Source organism: Onychostoma macrolepis, chromosome 17, assembly GCF_012432095.1.
Source record: "Onychostoma macrolepis isolate SWU-2019 chromosome 17, ASM1243209v1, whole genome shotgun sequence".
In the NCBI taxonomy this organism is placed as follows: domain Eukaryota; kingdom Metazoa; phylum Chordata; class Actinopteri; order Cypriniformes; family Cyprinidae; genus Onychostoma; species Onychostoma macrolepis.
Window position 1 is genome coordinate 12,806,931 of NC_081171.1, and position 24,770 is coordinate 12,831,700.

The 24,770-nt window shown below is 39.7% G+C and overlaps 2 protein-coding genes across 4 annotated transcripts; both read left to right on the forward strand.

Moving 5' to 3' along the window:
* The first annotated feature begins 1,273 nt into the window (after nucleotides 1-1,273).
* zgc:65997 (uncharacterized protein LOC794398 homolog) lies at nucleotides 1,274-4,123 on the forward strand. Its single transcript, XM_058749390.1, has 3 exons — nucleotides 1,274-1,645; nucleotides 1,783-1,960; nucleotides 3,527-4,123. The coding sequence occupies exons 1-3, from the start codon at nucleotides 1,322-1,324 to the stop codon at nucleotides 3,811-3,813; spliced, it is 789 nt and encodes a 262-aa protein (XP_058605373.1). The 5' UTR covers nucleotides 1,274-1,321; the 3' UTR covers nucleotides 3,814-4,123.
* Nucleotides 4,124-5,190: 1,067 nt separating this feature from the next.
* Nucleotides 5,191-24,318, forward strand: pank1a (pantothenate kinase 1a). Of its 3 annotated transcripts, none has more exons than XM_058749515.1 (7): nucleotides 5,191-6,081; nucleotides 16,262-16,614; nucleotides 17,617-17,870; nucleotides 19,651-19,827; nucleotides 20,298-20,421; nucleotides 20,998-21,123; nucleotides 21,540-24,316. In XM_058749515.1, the coding sequence occupies exons 1-7, from the start codon at nucleotides 5,856-5,858 to the stop codon at nucleotides 21,597-21,599; spliced, it is 1,320 nt and encodes a 439-aa protein (XP_058605498.1). In that variant the 5' UTR covers nucleotides 5,191-5,855; the 3' UTR covers nucleotides 21,600-24,316. The 3 variants fall into 3 exon arrangements, with proteins under 3 accessions (XP_058605498.1, XP_058605499.1, XP_058605500.1); XM_058749516.1 differs by lacking the exon at nucleotides 5,191-6,081 and adding an exon at nucleotides 6,691-7,394 and having other exon boundaries at nucleotides 21,540-24,317; XM_058749517.1 differs by lacking the exons at nucleotides 5,191-6,081; nucleotides 17,617-17,870 and having other exon boundaries at nucleotides 16,453-16,614; nucleotides 21,540-24,318.
* The last annotated feature ends 452 nt before the right edge of the window (nucleotides 24,319-24,770 follow it).

Sequence of the window (24,770 nt, forward strand, 5' to 3'; positions counted from 1 at the left end):
CATGCTACAAATCCCTAGAAATCCCTCTTTGTATTCAAACCACTTCTGTTTCCAGTACAATAAAAAAAGAAAATGATTCCACATAAACCAGACGGAATAACAGAACTCTTCTTGTTTTGTAAAGTACAATCCTGAAATTTCATCCAGTAACAAGCTACACTGTCGCCTCCTAGTGACAAAATATAAAAACAGAGCAAATGCGCTATTACACAAGTGTGCACTGAATGCGCTCAGCATAGCACACATATGAACTACACCTGCGGCCAGGACCGTAGCTGGGGTTCGCGGGGCCCCAGTGCAGGTTGTACCAGTGGGCCCTGTTTGAAATTGTTTAATTTGTATGTTTGTTCTATTTATTTATTTGTGCTATTTACACAATGCTTAAGTTTTTAACAACCTGCGCAGCTCTGGTGAATTCCATGCCCAGGAGGATTAAGGCAGTGCTAGATAACAATGGTGCCCCTACAAAATATTGACACTTTGGACACAGTTTTGACATGTTCACTTAAGGTGTACTCATTTTTGTTGCCAGTTATTTGGATAATAATGGCTATATGTTGAGTTATATTTAGAGGACAGTAAATTTATACTTCTATAGAAGCTGCACATTGACTACTCTAAAATATATCTAAGTTTCATTTGTGTAGTATTGTCCCTTGAGAAGATGTACTAAAATTCTTGCTGAAATGTGAGGCGTGTACTCACTTTTGTGAGATACTGTATATATATATACATGACTGATGAGAATTCAGCGCTGCATCACAGAAATAATTTATATTTCAAAATATATTAAAATAGGAAACCAATATTAGAAACTGCAATAATATTTTACAAAATTACAGGGTTTTTTTTTTATCAGATAGATACAGCCTTGATGAGCATAAGAAACTTCTTTAAAAAACATTAAAAATCTTACTGATCCCAAACATTTGAACTGCAGTATATTGCAGTATATTATATAGTCTCAGAAAAAAAAAAGTACAAAACTTGTCACTGGAGAAGTATCTTTTCAAAAGGTACACTTTAGAACCTTAGTACTAATATGTGCACTTTAGCCTACTAATATTACCTTTAAGGTAGCATATGGACCCTTTAGGTACAAAGGTACTACCCCAGTGGCAGCTTTTGTACCTTTATTTCTGAGACTATATATATATATATAAACAATTATTTTATAAAATCGTAATTGACAACCCACGTGTTGGCCCTGTAGTACGGAAACACATAAGTTACAAAACTAGTTGGTTGTGTAAGTGTCCTCCTTCCTCCTATAGGGGGCAGCCAATACAAATTCGCGTGCATCTTGTTTTCGTAAGAAGTCATGGCTGCTGTGGCGTTGGTGCAGGGCGCGAGTAGAGGTCTGGGCTTTGAGTTCTGCAGATATCTACTCTTAAACAAATCTCCAACAGCCGTGATCGCCACATGCAGAAACCCGGACGCCGCACAACATCTGGCAGCCCTGAGCGCGCAGCACGCGGACAGACTGACTGTCCTGAAACTGGACGTCTGCAGGGAAGATGACATTAAGAGGGCAGCAGAAAGTGTCAGCGATGCCTTTGGGAAAGTGGATTTGATCATTAATTCTTCAGCTATGCTTCATCCGTCTGGTAAAGGAGAAACAAGTTTACGAGAAGTGTCCGCTCAGGTGACCAATTTACCTTTTTTACCAATACGGAAATTATACTTTTTAGGGGGCATATTCAAATGTGTTTGACAGGTTACTTTTTTTTTTTTTTTCTAACACTTTGGCGTTCCTGTCCCCCACCCCACCCCCTCTTTCAGGGAGTAATTTCCACTTTGACCACTAATACAGTGGGTCCACTGGTGATGGCCAAGTATTTTGCCCCCCTGCTTCAGAAGGGAACAGGGGCGTTTGGCCAACAGTCCCCAAAGAAAGAGAAACAGCACAGTGGCATCATTGTGAACATGACTGCTAGAGTGGGATCTATAGGAGACAATGGTTGGTATCTAAGCATACGTCAAGAGCAAGTTTTTCTCCATTTATGTAGAAAATGAGGTTTGAACACGGTATGGCTTCAGGGGGAGTCAATAACCATAAGCAACAACTTTATGAAAGAATTACTCCGCTGTGAAGCAACAGATGAGCTCATGTGGAAAACTGAGGAACCGGCTGCCTTCTGTCTGACATGAAATTTGTGCTGCACTCTTTAAGCGTATGTTAAAAAATAGTTTAATTGACTATTTAAATGCGTCTTCATTTACAATAGATGAAACATTAAAAATAAGTTACCACTAGTGGGTCTTGTTGAGTTGATGCAGATCACACCACCTCTAGAGTCCGGGAAATTCACACGAGAGGCAAAATCGCTAGTTGTTTGCCATTGACCACATACTGTGTAAAATACACATTGACTGTCTACAGATTAGAACAAGATATTTTGAAATTCTCTAACATCAAATACAGTAAGTTATTTGACTTCCAAACATCAAAAATATCCCAAAAAGCTGAGGAGCAACCTTGCTTGTGAGAGAAATAAGTGATGTACGCAGCAATGTGATTGGATGATAATTAAAACTATTTTGTTGGACAATTACAGTTTTTCATTTTTGTTTTAACACAACAAAATGACACACAGTTTAAATAGTCATAAAATAAAAAATGTGTTATTCATTACCTATTTAAGAGCATACGAATCAGGCAGCCATCCAGGACCCACAAATATGACAATACCAAAACAAATTGAACGTTTATCTTATCTTATCTTTTTTTTTTTTTTGCATAGTAATGCAAAGAAACTCATACACACATTTTCCGCAATTTTTATCCTGATTCAAGTCAGCTTCCCAAAATATATCAGTTTGAATATGTTACTTTTCTGAGCAAGGCACAAATAATTAACACCTACTAATATACAATTATAGCAATATGCTGTGAGCCCAGGTTTAAAAAAAGTAGCTACAATTCCATAATGTACTTAAAGTGCTCTATTTTCACGCACTAATTTTGTACTTAATATACTAAAAATGATTCTTTAGTGCTTTTTAAGAAACTTAAGATCATCTAAGTGTACTCAATTTTGCTATTTTGGGATACTGAATATGAACTAAAATGCGCTTTTAACATACTATCTCTATTTAAAAAATGTATTTAGTCACCACTTGAGTGTACTAGTGTAGGAAAGATGGGTTCAAGTGTCCTACAAGTTTGAATATCATGTTACTTTTTACTTTTACTTACGTCACTCATTTCTCTCAGAAGCAAGGTCACGCCTCAGCTTTTTGGGATATTTTTGATGTTTGGAAGTCACATAATTTACTATATTTGATGTTAGAGAATTTCAAAATGTCTTTTGCCAAGTTCTATGTAATCTGTAGAAAGTCAATGTGTATTTTACACAGTATGTGGTCAACAGCAAACTGCTATGGAAGTGTACTTTTTTTTTTTTTTTAACCTGGGAGTGGCCACAGATGACGTTAACTAGAATTGTCTATTGCTGCATCTGGTCTGTTTCTGTCTCAACGACCCAAAGCTCACATTTCTGTTGGTTTATTTTTCTTTCTTCAGCTCTTGGAGGCTGGTACAGCTATAGGATGTCTAAAGCTGCCTTAAACATGGCCACCAGAAACCTGTCCATTGAGCTGGGACGAGGGCGCTCTAAAATTGTGTGTGTATCCCTGCATCCTGGAACTGTGAATACAGATTTGTCTCGGGCCTACCATCGCAACGTACCCAAGGACAAGCTGTTCAGCACAGAGTACTCAGTCCAATGCCTTATGAACATTATAGATACTCTAAATATAGACAAAACTGGTAAAGCCTATGCATGGGACAGTACTGAAATACCTTGGTAAACTTTGTGTGTTTGTGTGTACCCCATTTTAAAATAAAGGTGGAAGAGAAAAAATGACAAATCATGCTGGAACAAATTAAGCGAAGTCTTGTACAGAAAATGAATGTTTGCATATTAAGGAAACATTGGATTTCAAAATTACTGTTGTTTTATAAAAAGCCTTTGAAACATACAAATACATTCCAGAAACACTTGAAACTGTCCTTGTTTCTTTTTCATTTTGATTAAGAATGGCACAGTCTGTCTGTTCTGCTGTGCTCAAAACATAGAACTACCACATCAGATAAGAAGAGCTTATCACAAATTTTAGTATGAAAGATGTCATACTTGAATTTGTGTTAATGATATGTAAAATCATTTTAGTACTATTGTTAAAGTGATATGCATGGTAAAATATATATAACATTTTATTGAATCCATGAAAGCCTTAAATTTCATTTTTAACAACTTTTTCAGTAGTTATTTGCTCCTTTGATGGAATCCAATAAAGCTTTTATTTTTTTGTATTTGTTTCATAGATTAAAAACAACATTTTCAGTTGCCATTTGCCCTCATTAAACAGTTCTCTTCTGGCTTCCAAGTAGTTGAGGTCCCTGATGTCACATTCGCTGCAGTTTCCTGAATGATTTGGCCCCTCTCAGTCCTGTAGCTATTTTAACACGTATCTATTCTGAAAAGTACCGCCCACAGTACTTTCCAGAAATGTACATAGTGAATGAAATGACATTTGATGATGCAATTATTCACTCTTTAGTATTTGTCAGATATACTCTTCTGAAGCTAACTAAAACGACTGACCGATGTTAGTTACCGTTGAAGTGATTGGAGACTTACTAGTGATTTGCCTCTGGTTAATGTGGTATTTACTTGTCTCTGCCACTCGGTCTTACTTGTCAGTTACTCTTTTTCCCCATTAGATGGCCAAGCCAGTTGAGAGCAATCACAAAGAAAAAAACTAAATATATTTTCATCTTAATTTAAAAACCTAAATCAAATTCTCAATCATTTATAATTTCTACAAAACAAAACATGATTGAAAATAAAGAATATATATACATGCATTTAGTTTTCTTCATTAACCCTATTTTATTTATTGCAGAATTGTTAGATTTGTTATTATAAGTGGATAAGGTGGGAAGAGTCTTTTTTTTCTGCCATTCAAAAACTGTAGTTTGCATAAGGTGTGTAGGTTTGTCATTTAGAAATGTCTGTACTTGTTTAATTCAGCCCGAAGACACAGAGATTTAAAACTAATTGATTTCAAATGATTTATACAATTAGCCCGCATTTCTTACATAAATGTTATTTTGGTTAATAGCTCACTAATTGGAACCCTCCTTCATCTCTCTCTTCCTAATGTCCTCCTTACCTCCTGATACTTGATACCCGAGAATCACTAAACTGAAACAACCCCGTTGACCTCATTCACCCCACACATTAATGCAGAGAAATCGCTTTCAATTGCTACTCATTAACATAATTCATTTTAAACGATAGATAGATAGAGTTATCGACAACACACGACAAGAGTGGAGCAGGCGAACATTCCGTACACCCTTATACCGCGCTGACAAAAGGGAGATATTTAAAGACATTCTCGATTGACTTGTGAGGAAAGATCGTTCTGTACTCTGATCTATTGTTAGCGACAGGCGATGGTTGTGTGAGTGCGCGCGCTGGGCTGTGAAACCGGTTCGTGGAGCCATTCTTCTGACGTCACGAGCCGGGTGTTTGACGGGGTGGCTGCCGCAGAGCCAGGACTGTAGAGTGGAAACATGACCGACAATGACCTCGACCACAGCGCGTGCTAGTGTTTTACTCTCGTTGTTTAGGATTCGACACTCGTGAACACGCGATTTTATCATCGCTGCTGCCGTTTTCAGATTAAATCCGTGCATTTGGCGTAGGTCATTAGCCACGAACCTTGTCTTATCTCGAGAGCACGACACATCCAGCCCCTGTCTGTGTGTTTTGAGGCTCGCCTCTAAACCTTATTAACGTTACCCGAGCCGTGCACTGTAGGCTTTTGCTGTGCATTGAAATATGGATAAGGCCAAATCAGTGATGGATCAGAAAGTATCGGGTCCTTGCAGCACAAACGGCATGCACAAGCCGCTCCGGCGACAGCTGAGCAATGGGAGCCGTAGCCCGTTCAGTCCGACGGACGATAATCACCTCCATCTTCACCACGACCCTCAAACCAACGGGGCCCCGGCGAAGAGGTGTCGGCTGCGGAGGCGAATGGAATCAGCGAAGAAAAACCGACCGCGTAAGTTTATCAGTTCATCAGATAATATTTGTACGTTTGATATCAACAGTGTCTTATAAGCAGTAATGCCCTAAGATGTCAGTGTTTAACTCATGATTGCGAGAGTAATGGTTTACACTGACCGTTTTGTTAGGATTCAAATTTTTTTGCCAGTAATGGCACAGTAACGTTATATTAGTTGCCCTCATTTTTTGAGACCGTGACCGGCATTGAAAGAATATATATGTGTGATTTCAAGGTATTTACAGATGTCTTATCGACTTCAGACCTCACAAATTTACCTCAGGTAACGTTAACGGCAATAACGGTTTTTGAACCAGAGTCCAAAGGAGTTTATCGATTTTTAAATTTAGTAGGCTTGTTTTGAGTAGAAAGAATTGAACATTTGATTTAATTTACTGCCTTCAAAAGCATGTTGCCAAAATTGAGATAATTACAAATTTCCAGAGAACACGTATAAAGTTCATGTAAAAGGAGTTGACAGATTTTTAGATAAAACACTGTAACGTTATTTGGATCATAATGATCTGCTGTTCATTAATTTAGGTAAATCAGTAACTCTTATGATTGATTCATAAGTGTTTTGTTTCACTAAAAAGAACCGATTCATTAGTCATTTGTCCGGGAATCGGACTACACTGGACGCACAGTATGTTTTTGCTTCAATAAAAAGAACCGACTCATAAGAGTCATTGGTTCGGGAATCGGACTACACCGGTTTCGTTTGTTTTACGCTGTTAGATTCAGTAGCAAACCCTGTCAGATTGGTTTAATACGGCGTTCCGTCCCGTATCAGCAAAGGATGACATTCGAGTTTTTATCACTTCTCAAACGTTCATGAAAATTATTCACCTCTGGTTTAAAAATGCTTCTCATTCCCAATCCTAGTACATAGTTGTATTTATTCCGAGGAGGAGTGTCTCTTGTTTTTGAGGAAAGCGTTGAGACCGTTCTTCTCGCTCTCTGATTGGTCGTTGTGAAGTCAGGAGGTGTGCTGAAACCGCTCCTGATGGAAAGGCTCGACGCGTTTCGACCAATCAGCGCTTGACTTTTGTCTTCGCGTGGCTGTTTTAAAGGGCTAGACAGAAACGCCCCCACCCTCCACTATACAGAATTTCTCCGTTTTTTCTCACTTTTGCAAAGTGACGCTAAGAATTCAGCTTTGAGAGTGTAGTTATAATGCATTACAAGTCAAACTAGACTATTAATTGCGTTTTGCCTGTGGGCTCTCCTGCTTGTTTGGGCGTTTTTGTTTGCACCTGAATATATTAGCACTACCAGCAGGATGAAGTTGAAGTGTTCAAGGAAGCCAGGTAAGACATCATCTCATCCATGTGTGATGTTGTAAAACATCTACTTCCTTGGAATTGCTCTCATAGTAATTTTATTTCCTTGCAACATGCTCTGGTGACACTGTAAATGGATTTGATTTTTTTTTTCTTAGGTATTTACTAAAGTGCAAAAATGTTGTAAAACAAAGTGGCTTCATGTCAGTTTTAGTTTGTATTGCCAAAGGTAAGGGCAGCAGAAAAATGAATGCTTAATATAGCATTCACACAGTTGAGTGAGTCTTTAGTTGTGTCAGACTGCATGCCAGGCCAGCTTGTCAACATTCCTCAGCTCCAGCCATGTTTTGTGTGTGTGGTAACACCTTTGTAGCAGCATTTTTATTGTTCTTTTATCTATGCTCAACCCATGTATGTAGTGTTGAAATGTATTTTTATCTCCACATAAACAATATTTTAGAGTAGTGTATTAACCATAGATTTTTAAAACATATTTCTATCTCTGTAGTGTGAAAGGCTTGTCTGACCTGACAGTTTACATTTATTCATTTAGCAGACACCTTTATCCAAAATGACAAATGAAAAATACAAGCAGCAATTTATTCTAAGGAGGCAATAACACAAGAAGTACTGACAACCCAAAGTTTCAAACATTGTCCAGAATAGCACCAGCTAGAAGGAGGGATGTAAGAATTAGGGGAGCAACAGATCGTAGATGATCCGTGATCCGTACGGACCAGACCCCACGGTTACGCACGCATGTGATTCGCTGGTTAACTGTTAAGTTTAACTATCATAGAGTGAAGAGCACTATTGTGTTATTTTACAATTAATTATTACCTTTCTGCTCCTGAATACTAGTGTTACTGACTTTATTAGTAACTTTATATTGTATTCATCTATACTTGTCATTTGTGTAATTTTTATTGTTTTATTACTGACTTTATTAGTTCAGCTAGTAGTTTTTGCTGAGGTATAGAAGTACTTAAAGTAAGCTTTCAGTAATTAATAAAAATCAAATCTTGTTTGTTTGTTTGTTTTTTGCTGATCCGAAAAATGATCTGATCCATGACTCAAAATCTGTAGTATGATCCGAACCGTGAGTTTTGTGATCTGTTGCACCACTAGTAAAATCATGGAAAAAGAAGTGTGAATTATTTCATCAAAACAGCAAGATGTAGTTAAGTGCAAAGTTTTGGACTGTCACAGGGTTTTGTTCTTTTAAGTTCTTATTAGTGGTTTTGTTCAGATTCACACACCACAAGCACACAAAGTGGATCGGCATTAAATATTTGTGAATATATATATATATAACTATTATTATATTAGATTAGATTATTATATTTAAATTGATGTATATTTTGACTGCTTTTGCAGTACGTTATACTGAGTGATTGTAGGTCTGACATTAATGTTGAATTTGATGATGGAAAAGTTTCTTTTGTTCTAGGTTGATGGGTGTTTCAGATACTCAGTGGTCTTCATTCTTGCTCTTTTGCACCCTCCTTCTCTTTCACATGGACACTCACTTGCCTGCCAGTTTCTCTCTGTCAGCCCCTCTCCTTCTCGTTGGTCACATTCTCTCTCGCCACTTCTTTGCCTTTCCCAGCCCCTCACATGGACACGCTTGCCTGCCAATTTTCTCTCTCTCTCTCTTAGTCTCTCTCCCTCTTCATGCCTCGGCTGACTGGGGGAAGTAAACAGACCTTTCACCCACATGGGCTGTTTGATGTCATTATGTCACACCACTGTCACACCCCCTGTTCACCTGCTGCTTGTGGCTCAGGTCATTCAGGTCAATGAAGAAGCAACATTGTTTCATTCCTGGCTAGGATGTTCTTCTGCATTTTTCACTTCAAATAATATTCTTTTTCACTGTTTTTTAAAACTATGGAAGTAAAGCACATGCATATTCATTTAGATGGGCTTTCGTCTACTTGATTTGCATTCTCTGAAATGAGAGTGACATCCAAAATAACCCTCCCAGCATACGCCAACATCTATATTAGTGGGGGAAAAAAGCGTGAGGGTCATTTGAGATGACGTTGTAGCAGAGAGCGTTCTGGTTGCAGACAAGTCACCTGTGCAGCACCAGCTGACAGTGTTTTTACACCTGGAAGGTCAGATTGATCTGCGTGTACAAGGCTATTCAAGTTCAGATCTGTGTCCCTGACCTGCCCTAATTCTTCCAGTTTTCTCTGGGGTCAGTCCAGTGAATGTCTTACTTAAGAGTCATATCAGTAATGATGTACCAATTATTTGGTAAGACTTTGCCCCTGCTGCTTGTGAGACACTGATCTGTAATTCAGGTCAAATTCGACATTTCTGTGAATTGATATGTATTTAATTTTAGAAACAGACCTGTGCATCTGTGTGAACGTTTGTACTGGTTCTGCTGTCTTGGTGTGTATCTGTCTTGTTTCTCACCTGGTAAGCATCCTAGAACAGCCATTTGCAGCCTTGTGGCTGTTGCCATGGTAACTGCCTGACTCTTCATTAGATGCTGCAGTGTTGCTTGGGGCAAGCAAGTCACTGCCTCTCTTTGGCTGACCTGCTTGCAATGTTTGAATTAGCTTACTTGTTTTTAAAAGTTTGTCGGTGAGTTTTTTTTTTTTTTTTTTTTTTTTTTTTGGATTAGTGGCTTTGAAAGAAGTCTCTTATGCCCACCAAGTAGGGGTGTGCAATATGACGATTTTTGATTGTGGACAATAAAAATGTTTCCACATGAAATGCCTTTAACTGAAAATTGAGTGTTTAATCTTATCATTATACATTACTGACACTCTATCCTCCAATTTGATACTATTAAGTGCATTGACACAATCTGTATTGTTAAAAGCGCTATATAAATAAAAGTGACTTGACTTGACTTGACATCAGTGTTAACTCAGCGGTAGAGTTACACTCACAAAACACTGCACTTCTTCGCAATCACAAAAGTACATTATGTGTGTGTTTTAAAGCCTTGCCGCTTAAGCTTTTCATTCGCGCACTAAATTTGCACTAAAAAAAGCCTGTCTAACAGCGCCTGATTACTCAACTAATTTATCTTTTGAGCTAATACTGTCAAAACACACAAGGTTTACATATTGACTATGACTATGTTTAGACATATCAATTGACCCGCCGGATAGCCACGAACACTGAGAAGTCTGACTGCGCGCACTGTGCAGACCTGCTGATGCGCGTGCTGAGGACTCGCCGGAATGTGGTCCGTGGCCTCCTTGGGGTGAGTCCCACTGCCGCCAGCAAGCCGCTGGTGGGCCCCCCTCCCCCACCCGAAGGTGGAAGCGACGATTTGGCGCGAAGCCACCGTTCTCAACGGTCGCCTCGATCGACAGTCACCTTCTCCGATGATTGTTTCCGTCCCCCTCCGTCCATCGTGGACTTTGTTTCCTTCGGTCAGGAAGGCGTGGAGGACTCTATGTCCATTTCCGCCTCGGAGGAGGACTGGGCTGAATCGGAGCGGGATCGCTCTGACAGTGAAGGACCCCTGTAATTGACCCGCGGACATCCAAGAGGAGCTCATAAGGGTCATGAATAAGGTTAAGGAGTTGGATCTGTCTTGGAATCCTCCACAGGAGCCGGCCAAGAGCAAGGTAGATTCCTGGTACTTCAAGTCCAGCCACCGCCAAGTGGACTCGAGAACGTCGGTGCCGTTCTTTCTCGATGTCCACGATCAGCTCGTCAAGATGTGGTCTGCTCCCCAATCGGCACGCGTCCAGTCAGCGATGCAGGCTATGTTCTCTCACGTGGATGGGGCAGAAGCCCACGGGTATATGCGCATGCCCCCCGTCGAGCCATAACTGCATCGGCCAAAATCCTGGGCTCGGATATCAGCCTGCCCTCCAAGCCATGCAGGATGACAGCCCATCTGGCCAGCAATGCAGAGGCGCTTGTTCCAGCCACCATCCCGTTACAGATCATCGTCAGCGCCCCCGCCCAACCCAGAGGAGGGAGGAAAGACCCGCAGCAGCTGCCGCAGCCCCTAGGTGGAAACCGGACGCGAGCAGGAAGGTGTGGCCAGGTCCACGGAAAAGGTGCCAGGGACAGCAGAGGAGCCCACGACGTGACTCCGGCCAGCCAGCAGCCGTCTTCCTGAGGGTGTTGTGAGGAGGGAGGAGCGAAACGGAGGCCCAGCTCCCAAGTTACGCAGAATGTTGCGCGGTGCTCTCGAGTGCGGCATTCACAATGTTTGTGTTCTTGCATGTTTTTCAATAAAAATGCATACATGCTCACAAAAAGAGCTCGCTCTTCTTCACTCAGTCAATGCGGTGCAGCTCGCCCCGCCTCAGAGCAGTGCAGAGCCGCCACCCACACAGGTTATAGTCTCGCATCACTCACCGGCGCATCCGACGATCAAGCTGCTAAAGCTGCTATGTCAGTTCGTGAACGCGTGGGAAGTTATTCTGGGGATAAATCCGCCCGATTCTACATCTCCGACCCATCAACAAGGCGCTTTGCAAGCGTCCGTACAGGATGATAACACTGAAACAGATCCTGGTGCAAATTTGCCCCCGGGACTGGTTTGCGTCCGTGGATTTAAAGAACGCATACTTTCACATTCAGATAGCACTGCATCACAGACGCTTTCTGAGATTTGCTTTCGAGTGCACCGCGTACCAATACTCTGTTCTCCCATTCAGGCTGGCTTTGGCGCCACGCACTTTCTCGAAGTGCATGGATGCAGCACGTTCCACCCTCAGAGCGAGCGGGATGCACGTTCTCATCGATCTGGATGATTGGCTGATTTTGGCTCAGCCCCAGGACACGCTAAGTGTCCCTAAGGCTATGTGTCAACACGCAGAAGAGCATTCTTGCACCGAGTCAGTCTATAACATATCTGGCAGTGTGCTTCGACTCTGTGGAGATGCGAGCTCATCTCTCTCGGGAGCGCTCGGCGGCCATTTTGTCTTCCCTGCGCCATTTCAGACTATGCAGCTCTGTTCTCTTGAAGGTTTTTCAGAGACTGCTGGGACTCATGGCGTCTGCTTCAGCGGTATGTCATCTGGGCTTACTACACATGCGCCCGCTGCAGTTATGGCTGAAATCTCGAGTCCCTTGGACGGCGTGGACTTCGGGCCGTCTGAGCATAGCGGTCTCCCGCGGCTGCATAGAAGTTCTGAGGCCACGGCGCAATCCAGATCTCTTCAGCTGGGGGTTCCCCTGGGCTTGGTAACGCCGTGTGTTGTGGTCACGACGGATGCATCGACTCGTGGCTGTGGAGCAGTGTGCGAGGGCATGCCGGCTTCGGGGCTGTGGTCAGAACTTCAGAGCCGGTGGCACATAAACCACTCGGAGTTGGAAGCAGTGTTCTTAGCTCTAAAGGATTTTCGGCCGCAGCTGGAACAGCGGCATGTACTGATTCGCACCGACAACATGTTCATGGTCTCGTACATAAATCACCAAGGAGGCGTACGCTCCAGGGCTCTGTACAAGCAAGCAGCGAATCTCCTGCTATGGGCGAACCGTCACTTTCTCTCCATCAGAGCAGCGCACATCCCCGGTCTCCTGAACCATGGGGCGGACATGCTTTTGAGGAAGGGGATTCCTCAAGGAGAGTGGAGGTTGCACCCCGAGTCGGTTTGGATGATTTGGACCCACTACGGGAGAGTGGAGGTGGATCTGTTCGCCACGAGCAAGAATGCGCACTCTCCCTGTCTCACTACCCGCTGGAATGGAACGCTCTGACATCGCACTGGCCAGCAGCCAGGCTGTATGCGTTTCCTCCGATCAAGATATTGCCACTGGTGTTATGCAAGATCAGGGAGGAGGGGGGCTTCGGTGATGCTCATCACCCCGAACTGGCCGAACCAGCCTTGGTTCCCGGACTTGACAGAGCTGCTGGTGGCGCCGCCCTGGCCGATCCCCATCAGAAAGGATCTATCTCAGGTGAATGGCTCGGAGTTGTGGAGCCTTCATGTGTGGCTGCTTCGGGGATCAGAGGAGCTGAGCGCCCTGCATTCTCGTGTGCTCGACGCGTTCTCGGAGGCGCGGGCACCCTCTACGAGGCGCTTGTATGCTCTAAAATGGGGAGTGTTTGTGAAATGGTGCTGTGATGTTCATATTGACCCGGCTACTTGAACCGTGTCGGATGTTCTGCTTTTTCTACAGTACAGACTGGATTGTGGATCTCTACCATCAACACTGAAAGTCTATGTGGCCGCTATTGCCTCGTTCTGTTCCCCACTGGGCGGGCAATCGATCGGTAGGCACGCGCTGGTGGTGAGTTTTCTTAAGTGAGCAAGGAGATTGCATCCCCACGCGTCCGCCTTCAGTCCCGCCCTGGGACCTAGAGGTGGTGTTAAGAGCTCTTTCACAGCCACCATTCGAGTCTTTAGCATCTGTTGATTTGAAGGAGCTATCTCTCAAAACTGCACTTCTTCTTGCCCTCGCTTCGGCTAAGCGTGATTTACACGCATTTTCTGTGGACAGTGACTGTATTCATTTCGGACCCAGTGATTGCAGCGTCACTCTCCGGCTAAGACCAGGCTACGTGCCTAAATCACTATCTACCCCCTTCAGAACGCAAACTGTTTCGTTGCCTGCCCTGTCTTCTGAGTCATCGACCGCACGTGATGTAGACGCTCAGACTTTGGTGTGCCCTGTCAGGGCTTTGAGGATTTACATTGACCGTTCGGCCAGCTTTCTGCAATCTGACCAGCTTTTCGTGTGCTATGGTGGTTTTGTGAAGGGCCGGGCTATGTCAAAACAGAGACTTTCCTACTGGATTGTGGACGCTATCACGCTTATACCAGCCAAGGTTTGGAATGCCCTTTGCATATTAGGGCTCACTCAACAAGGGCTATCGCCTCCTCCTGGGCATGGTGGAGCGGTATGTCTATTCAGGATATATGCTTTGCAGCCGGCTGGTCTTCTCAGAATACCTTCACCAGGTTTTACAAGCTGGACGTTCAGTCCTTAGCCTCCCAGGCACTGTCAGTGAGTGACTGATTCATGTTTTGCTACCTCTATTCAAATCTGTGTTGCTGTCTCGCACAGTAATTACTCTGCACAGCCCTCTATGCTATTGTCGTTGTCTGCCCTGTACTCAGTGCAGGGCAGTTCATGTCTTCCTGTTATTCATGTCTGATTCACTTCGTGCTACCATTATAATGTTATGTTTTATGCTGCTAAACACCGTTATCTCTGTGCACCCCTTACAGTACTGGCGTTGCTTCTGTTCTCAGCACAGCCTACATTGCTACAGACCAGATACGCAAATTTCGTATACCTGGGGTTTAGACGCTTATTTGGCTTATCTCCACCTATCAGCTGCGAGCCCGCCCAACGAGCGTCGCTATTGGTGGGAATTGTGTGTGTGTGTTCTATCTTCGCTGAGTATGTAACTTGAACAGGCTGCTCGTAGCCTCTCTCACGGTGGGATTGAATATCGTTCCCATAACGGAGAAATGTCTTGTGATAGCTCGAGAGGGAACGTCTCCGTTACTATCCGTTACCTCGGTTCTCTGAGAGTGGGAACGAGACATCACGGAGGTCGCCGTGTTCGCTGCTCGACCAGCTAAGCGGCGTTCAGTATCAGATTCTGACGTAATTGTTGCGGGCACCGCGTTTTATACTGCCTCTCGAGCTCGTCAGTATTTGCATGCGATTTGCATACGTCGCGACAATTGGCCAGTCATTTGAACTGGCGTGAGCCAATAGGACTTCAGGAAAGGTTGAAGGGAAGGTGTTCCCATAACGGAGAAATGTCTCCGTGATGTCTCGTTCCCGCTCTCAGGGAACCAAGGTTACAATAGTAACCGGAGACGTTTTCCACGTTCTTCAAAATGGCATGTATGTTCAAGCAGAAGAAAGAAACTCATTCGGGCTTAAAACTAATTTTGAGTAAATGATGGTATAAATATAAAACACTGACAGAATCGACAGACAGATGATAGAATTTTTATTCTTTAATGTTAAAACAACAAAACACAAAGAGAAAAAAAATTACTCTTTACTGGAAAAAAAAATAATACAGTTGCTTTAATATGAATCAGTCTATATAATGTTTTATTTTCATATTTGTTCATTTAATTTCTTGAATGCTCCTGCTAAATATGCCTATTGTGCCTGAAAATAAAGCACTGTTTGTTTTATTTGTATATTATGTGATTTGTAATGTGTATCTTTGGTCTTATTTTTTAACTGCAAATATAAAATACTGACAAAGATTTTTATCTTCGCCCACTTTGGCATAAATATCCACCGTTCTTTTTTATATTTTGTTACCTTGAAAGGCTTTGTCTTTATAATAGGGAAATTAGTTTGGCTGTACTGCTCAGACAAAATAGTAAAACCAACATGACAAAGAATTGTGATAAAATTTTGATATTTCTATAAAAAAATCGTGATATGATATTTTTGCCATATCGCCCACCCCTACCACCAAGGCTAAATTTATTTGTTCAAAAATACAATAAAAACGGTAATATTGTGAAATATTTCTACAATTTAAAATAAGTGTTTTCTATTTGAATATATTTTTAAATGTAATTTATTCCTGTAATGCAAAGCTGAATTTTTTTTTTTAGCATCCATTACTCCAGTCTTGAGTGTCATATGATCTTTCAGAAATCACTCTAATATGCTGCTTATGAAATATTTCTTTTAAATATCAATGTTGTGGAAGCCATGGTGCCTTTTTTTCAGGATTCTTTGCTGAACAGAAAGTACAAAAGAACATCATTCTTTGTGAGAAAAAAATCTTTTGACACACACTACAAAAATATGGTCAAGTTGTTGTTCTTATGTTTTAACTTGCCTTTCATTATTTATTGCGTACTTGAGGGTTCTTTAGAAGATTTGATTTGCCAATTCAGTTTTATCTCCTGTCTTATCTTTGGAACACAACTTGTACAATCATGTTGATCAGACTCCATATCTCTTTCTAGCCTTTCCATGGTTTGGAATGGACATCGGTGGTACTTTAGTAAAGCTTGTTTACTTCGAGCCAAAAGACATCACTGCAGAAGAGGAGCAGGAGGAGGTGGAGAATCTGAAGAGCATACGCAGATACCTCACCTCCAACACGGCCTATGGCAAAACCGGTGTCCGTGATGTACACCTGGAGCTACGCAACCTGACAATCTGCGGTCGCACAGGGAACCTGCACTTCATCCGCTTCCCCACCATTGCCATGCACAGATTCATCCAGATGGGCAGAGATAAGCACTTCTCCAGCCTGCATACCACACTGTGCGCCACTGGTGGCGGGGCGTACAAGTTTGAGAATGATTTTAGAACGGTAAGGAGATGTACCACAGCATGGCTTTCCAACTGGTTTGACGGTAAAATAAAATGGTTAATATACAGCTGTGTGGAGTAGTATTTTGGACCAGTGAGATTTCACAGAGGGGTTACATTACGTCACTATAAAGAAGTAGAAATGTGTGTGTGTGTGTGTGTGTGTATATACTAAATACTATTCAATTTTTATTTATTTAGAATTAAATAGCCTACTGTTTGAATGTTTGTGGTTTTGTAAGACTTTTAATACTATTGAAAGCAGACCCTTGTGCTCACCAAGGCTGCATTTGCTTAATCCAAAATACAGTAAAAACAGTAATAATGTGAAATTATTACATTTAAAAAATAAAGGTTTTCTGTATTTTAGAAAATATTTGTAAAATTCAAAACATTTATTTATTACATTTTATTAATTATTATTTTTTTTTTAATTTAATTTATTAAATGTGATGGCAAAGCTAAATTTTCAAAAGTCATTACTCCAGTCTTCAAAGTCACATGATCCTTCAGAAATCTATAAGATATGCTGATTTAGCGATTAATATTACTTAATGTAACTGAAAACAGTAATATTTTTGTGAAAGCCATGATAAATATATTTTCAAAAGAACAGCATTTATTTGAAATTGAAATCTTTTGTAAAAATGCAGAAGTATATAATGCCGTTTTATTAAGTATTAATTAATTAATTTCATTAAAATCTTACTTACACCAACATCTTCAACTTTAGTATATATTTTATATCTTGTTTATTTTTAAATCAAGACAAATTTATTATTGTGTTTAGGACACAGTGTTACTTTTAAACTGACCTGTAAAAAATAGGTCTTGGTTTGGTAATAAAGTTCAAACTGCTCAATGGAAAGGCTAAGCATCACATTTCTTTCATTAATAAAAGTATTTTCAAGAAACAAATCTGGAAATATGTTTAAGGGAATGAAATGTGTACATTCAGAGCAATGAGTAGTCATGAATCATTCTCTTTTTTTTTTCTTTGTAGATGGCAGACCTAGAGCTGCTGAAGTTGGATGAGCTTGATTGCTTAATCCAGGGGCTGCTGTACATAGACTCTGTCGGTTTTAACGGTCATCCTGAGTGCTATTACTTTGAGAACCCCTCCGACACACAGAACTGCATCAAGAGACCCTGTTGTCTTGACAACCTTTTTCCCATGTTGCTGGTCAACATTGGCTCGGGCGTCAGCATTCTGGCAGTCTATGCAAAAGATGATTACAAAAGAGTGACAGGCACCAGGTCAGCACAGCTGAGCAACATGCACCATATAGAAGAAACCTACAAATAGGAGTGTCTGTAACATGGCCAGACTTTGTCCAGGCCCCTTTTAAACTAGTTGATTAACGTTTACATTGATTTGGCAGATTCTAAAGCAATTTCAAGTGCATTAAACTCTCAATAACTACAGTATGTGATAAAATTAGGGATGTTTTAATGTTGATAATTGCAAAAAAAAAAAAAAAACATAAGCTAAAAATTCAAAGTACTGGTTGTAATTTACAGTTATTCTCCTGAGAAAAAACCTATTTGCTTATTTTGTATTTTCTGAGAAACTTTTGAGATCCATCCATGCCATGGAGCTTTTATCTTAAAATTTCCCTCTCCAGCATGAAATATGAGTTAACATTTGCCATTTGCTAACCACGTGATCTTGATTGTTTCCTCGTCTCTCATGGACACTGAATCAGAAGCCTGTTAGAAGCACAGGAACACACAATCACCTCCTGCTGTGTTCATTTTTCCTTTTGAAACATGAGATTGAGTCATCTTTAGATGATAACAAATGTGATTGACAACAGAGTAGGTTGTGAAGTTCACTGTCAGTTGACAGATGAGCGTTTTAAATGTGCTTGTGCCAGAATGGAACAGCTGTTCTGCTGTGATTGACAGATAGGAGGAGATTTGTCAGCAGTAGTCAAAGCTGATGTGCAAATCTGTCACACTTGCAGGAGGATCAGGAACTATTACTCACATTTTACAAACCTGTGTGTATTTCCCTGTCAATTTGATCCCGTTCAGTTTTGTCAATTCTACCACATTAATTTACACTACATGTCAGAAGTTTGGAATAATTCAGATGATTTAATGTTTTTACGCTCACCAAAGCTGCATTTGTTTGATTAAAATACTGTAAAATCAGTAATAATGTGAAATATTGTTACAATATTGTTTTTTTTTTTTTAACACTTTATTTTTTATTTTAATATATTTTAAAATGTAATTTAGTCCTTTGACAGCACTGAATTTTCAGCAGCCATTAGCTCAGTCTTCAGTGTCACATGACCCATGATGATGATTCTTCTTATCAATATTGAAAACAGATTTTGCTGCTTTGATCTTTTTTTTTTTTTTTTTCAAAAGAACAGCATTTATTTGAAATGGGATTTTTTTGTAACAATGTAAATCTCTTTACTGTAACTTCAGATCTTTACTGTAACTTAATACGTCCTTGCTGAATAAAAATATTATTACTTACCCCAAACTTTTGAAGTGTAGTTCACAGCTTCCAAACAAATATTCAGCACAACTGTTTAAAATATTGATAATAAGAAATGTATCTTGAGCATCAAATCAGCTTATAGAATGATTTCTGAAGGATCATGTTACACTGAAGGAATAAATTGCATTTTAAAATATATAAAAATAGAAAACTATTATTTTTAATTGTAATATTTCACAATATTACTATTTTACTGTATTTTTAATCAAATAAAGCATTGGTGAGAATAAGAGACTTCTTTCAAAAACATAAAATCTTAATTATTCAAAACTTTTGGTAGAGCATATGTAATATAAGATGTGATGTAGACATTGCTTTGTGTTGCAGTGACCCCAACACTTGTTACTTGTCTCCTTTTGTAAGCTGTAAGTTTGCGACCTTGGCCATAGGCACGTAGTTTAAGTTGTGGTCACAAGGTCAAATTGTATGCATGTATGAATGCACATGTTCACTTCAGATGTGGCCTGTAACCATGTTTTGACACTAAATGTTTCTTTCTCGTATTTTTGCCCTCTTTAGTCTTGGTGGAGGGACGTTTTTGGGGCTCTGCTGCCTGTTGACGGGTTGTGAGACATTTGAAGAGGCCCTTGAAATGGCCAGCAAAGGGGACAGCACCAACGTGGACAAACTGGTGAAGGACATCTATGGAGGGGACTACCAGCGCTTTGGCCTACAAGGGTCTGCGGTGGCTTCAAGGTACAAAAGACACTCGGTGTTTGTGTGCGTGGTGTCAGATGACAGAGATCCACAAATGAAATGTGATGCTGCTGAGCTGTACTTATGGGGTCTTGCGTGTAGGCTTGTCTGTTTCATGTGACACGAACGCATTAGATCGGATCGGGTGGGGGGTGGGGTTAATACTTTTATTCAGCACAGATGTATTTACTTGATTTATTTAGGACACTAGACACATTTATAACCTTATAAATGATTGTATGTATTTATACATTTTAATCTATATTTATTCTGCACTGTTATTTGTTCTACACTTCTACATCTACACTGATTTAGATGCATAGTCTATAGTAATTGTACAGTAAATTATAGGAGTGCCATGGGACTGTTGCATTATCCAGCCCTGTGTTGTTATGCAACAAAACAAACTGGTCTTTTTCTGAGTGTCTGATAGGTACATAATAAATATGTGCTTGTGTTTTTTGTTATAGCTTTGGGCACATGATGAGCAAAGAGAAGAGGGAGAGTATTTCTAAAGAGGACTTGGCCCGAGCCACGCTCGTAACCATTACAAACAACATTGGCTCCATCGCACGCATGTGTGCAGTTAATGAGGTGTGTGTGTGTGTGTGTGTGTGTGTTTGTGAGCGCGTGTCTGCGTGCAGTCAGCAGCAGCTGTGAGCGTCTGTCTGGCCACTCTGGGCTTCTCTACAGTGTTGCCTTGTAGCCTGGTGATCAAGCAGCATTGTACAGGGCTTTCAGGGTGTACAGAACATCATCAGAGCAGAAGCTCCCCATAATATGCAGAGAATACCTGATTTTATCACATTAGCTGCTATCTATGACAAGATGATGATGATGGCAAATGCTTTGAATTTTACTAAAAACACCAATTAAAAAAAAGCACCTCCTATAAAAAATCCATAAAATGAATTGCTTATGCTGGTACTCCCCCTGCTGGTGCTTCAGGAAACAACCTAATTTAGAATTATAAACGGACCCACATGAAATATATGCCTGCAGCAAGAATGTAGTACTCAGCACTCAGTTTAACTAATTAAATAGTGTTTAAATCTGTTCCACAGAATTGTGTAGATTATCTTCCAAAATGAGTGCGGAAAATGTGAAAAACATCCACACATTCTATCTGGGCCTGGTCATGCTGAGTGATATTTCTGTTTTGTCCTGTAGAAAATCGAACGGGTTGTTTTTGTGGGGAACTTTCTGCGTATAAACACAGTGTCGACAAAGCTTCTTGCCTATGCTATGGATTTCTGGTCCAAGGGCCAGCTGAGGGCCCTTTTCCTGGAACATGAGGTAATTCTCTCTGTGTGTTAATAATTTATTGTTGCGTTTATTTTCTCAATGAAATTCACTATATTTAAAAAGATTGAGGTCAGTAAAATGTGTTAATGTTTTTCATTAAAAACATCCCACAAAGTCTCTTATGCTCACCCAGGCTGCATTTATTTCACTTTTCTATTTTAATGCATTTTAAAATGTAATTTATTTGTGTGATGGCAAAGTAAAATTTTCAGTAATCATTATTCCAGTTCCCAGTATCATTCTAATATGTCGATTTAGAAATATTTTTTATTATTATTATTGTTGAATAAAAAAATACTGGACCCAAACTTTTGAAGTAGTGTATAACAGTGAAGATTCTCAGAATAATTGATCTTATATAGTGGTAGTTTAATGAAAACATGTATGTTTATGTGTGTGTGTTTCAGGGATACTTTGGAGCTGTCGGTGCTTTTCTAGAACTGCTGAAGTCGTCTGATGATGCATAAAGGAAAGAAACCATCATCTCTGATGATCCAGAAGCTGCTTTAAGACTTCCACACAGAAGCTCCAACAGGAAAACTGGAATACTGGGAACACTGGGAAATTTAAAAGAAGCCATTATAGTAATTAACCTGTAAATAACCCTTAAAATAAGAGTCTAAATGATATTTTTATGAGCAACTTAGTCTCCCTCAGACTGTTGACTGTAACCTTGTTGCTAATTTTTCTGGTTGTTTATGTTGTTGTTATTCATTTTGCAATGTTTGTAAATATCATTGTGTATTAAACAGGGAGAGTTTATTGATGGCCAAAACCTGCTCTGTTAAAGTTTTGCTGTTCTTGTCATGCCCACCAGGTGAGAGCGTATCCACCGTTAACTGCTTTCTGTTTTTAGGCCTGGTTAAATGATGGACCTGTTGCGTTAAACTGCTGTTCAGACCCAAAATGATGTTTGACACACAATTCTAGTTAATTTTTAACCCTCAGGTGCTATGTTAAATATGTGCCGACTGACAGGGATCCTCGTAGTAAAGAAAAGACACTGGTCTGTATTACAGCATAGAGCAACCTTTTTCCAGTTGCCTCTCCTTTCGCTCTTCCTTTTCACTACAGTTAAGAGTTCTTCATGTGTTTATGCATGAAAGTAAACCGGAATAAGTTCACTCTTGGAATTATATCAGAATAGTTTAACTTTTTAAAGCTATATTTACGCTGATTCACATGAAGCCTTTACTTAAAAGGATACACAGAAAGCTCAGGGTGTCACTTTTATTTTTGAAAGGGAATTCTGTGGGACCAAGTGGCAAATTAGACAGGAACTTCAGATAGAAAGCTCCCCTAACGTCCCATATTTTTTACCTCTTTGTCCAGCGTTGCCTCTTTTTCATCCTGCCTTTTCCCATTCTTTTTCCTATTTAAACCAAAGCTACATCTGCCATCTTTTTCTGGATGCACACAGTTATATGCACATACCTCCTCTTTGGTTGCCTTCCTCTTATCTAGAATGGTACTAGAGTACTCGAAGTAGCCGTGTGATGAAAAAAACGAAAGATTAAGTCAGTATGACAGCAGTTACCCTCAACCCCCCAGTATTCAAATATCAAACATGTTTAGACAGTTCTAAGACTCAGCCATTGTGTTTCCATTGTAGTGCCAAAGTGAGACTGGGAGGAGTCAAACCAGACAGCCTGCCAATGCCAGCATTCCTGCTTTGCCAGGCCATGTACCACATTACTTCTCCCAAAAGTTGCCTAGCATTAGAGTATTTCTAAGATCCTATATTTCTAAGTCCAATATCATATGTCATTAAAAATAAAAACACCACTCCCTTACTAGTTAACTCTATTGTTCAATTCTCCTTGCTGTCTTTCTTGCCTTCTATGTGATTGATCTGTTCTTATGGCTCTGTGGCTGTTTTAAGGGTGTATTTTTATTTTTATTTTTATTTATTTTTTATTTCAAATCTGAATTAGATTTTGGGGACCTCACATGTCAACCACAATATTTTTCTTTTTCCAGAAAAAAATAATAATTTTTGTTTGTTTGTTTTTATATAAATTTTCTTTTCTTTTTTTCTTAAAATGAAACAAAAAAAATTGTGTGGTTAAAAATGTTGTATACCTTTATAGTATATAATTATGGCTTTGGTTGGCCTTGTATATTTTGCATTAAATTATTTAACAGCATATTTTGGGTACAAAATCTGATGGTCATTATGTGATTTGATTTTAATTTTGTTATTATTATTTTGTTTTTGTCATTAGTTTTTTTTTATTTATTTTTTTAATGAAAATTATCCGGTTTTAAACCCCTCGTTCTAGATTAGGATGATCTTTTTGTTTGTATACCAAACAATATGAAGCTGAATGCTGTATGGATGATTAACATCGATGAAGATTGTACATTTATGGTATTGACAAATTGTTTTTGCCACACAATGTTAGTAAGATGCAAATACGAGCATGTTTTCAAGTGTTCAAGCCTGTGTAATTGCACTGCACAATTCTATGCTATACTTAAAGCTGTCATTCATTGTGCATTAGACTTGAATCCACAAAATACAGCTACGTGTTTTGCAAACAGTGGTATGGTTTGAAGTAACTTTTGTTGTGAAACCAGTAAGCAGCAAAACCAGCTGCCAGTTACAGCAGTTTTGTTTAGTAAAGAAACAACGCACAGACGTTGAGAAGGTGTATTAGTCTATATCATAGACGGTTGTACTAATACAAATCCTTAGAGATCATTTTAATGTATATGGTTCTCTTCCTCTGAAAGGTGACCTTTCACTCCTCTTGCTATGCAGTAAAGCCAGTTGCGCTGAATGTTGTTTGCTAAAAGCAGCTTGGTTGAGAGAGTTAGAAACTAGCTGCTCGTTTGCCACTTATAAAGAGTGAAAAGGGGCTTTTGACACATCATTGTTCTTTTTCTGTATCTGGGTGTTTTCTTTTAATTCCTACTGACATTTTAAAACAAATTATACTTTGAGTTGCTTGTTTGATATCTTCTTTAATGGATACTTTGTGCTGTTCGATTGTACAAACATGTAAATATTTTTGTCTTTGTTTTTCACCTCTCAGATGACATTAAAGCCACACTGTGTTGAAATTTGTGGCTTTATTAAGAAAATATGAGAGATTTGATGTCTGTTTCACTGGGTTTAATTGGATACTATTATGCATAGATTTAAGAAAGGACATTTTAAAGAATAATAAAGTTTAAAAAAAAAAATTGTGTTGGGTTTTTGTTTTTTCAATTATTGTCACCCATTTTAAAATGCTTACACTTAACAATAAAAAGAAGTACACAGGTTTGTGCAAATCTTAAAACATCGTTTTTTGGTTTTTTTTGTACTATTTTGTCTTAACATGTTGATAATGCAAATGTAGAGTTAGGGCCTACATACTAAACTAAGCTGAACGTGAGAAAGGGAACCAGGACAAAAATATCAGGTACAATTGAGCCATTGGTCCCACTTTATATTAGGTGGCCTTAACTACTATGTACTTACATTTAAATTAATCATTTGGTACAATGCACTTATTGTGTACATACATATTTTTACATTGTACTAATATTTTTTAAAATACATATATGTAATTGTATCTGTAATTAATTTCTGTAATTACATTTATAATTACACTGTTGACCCATCCCTTACACCTTAACCCACCCTTAAA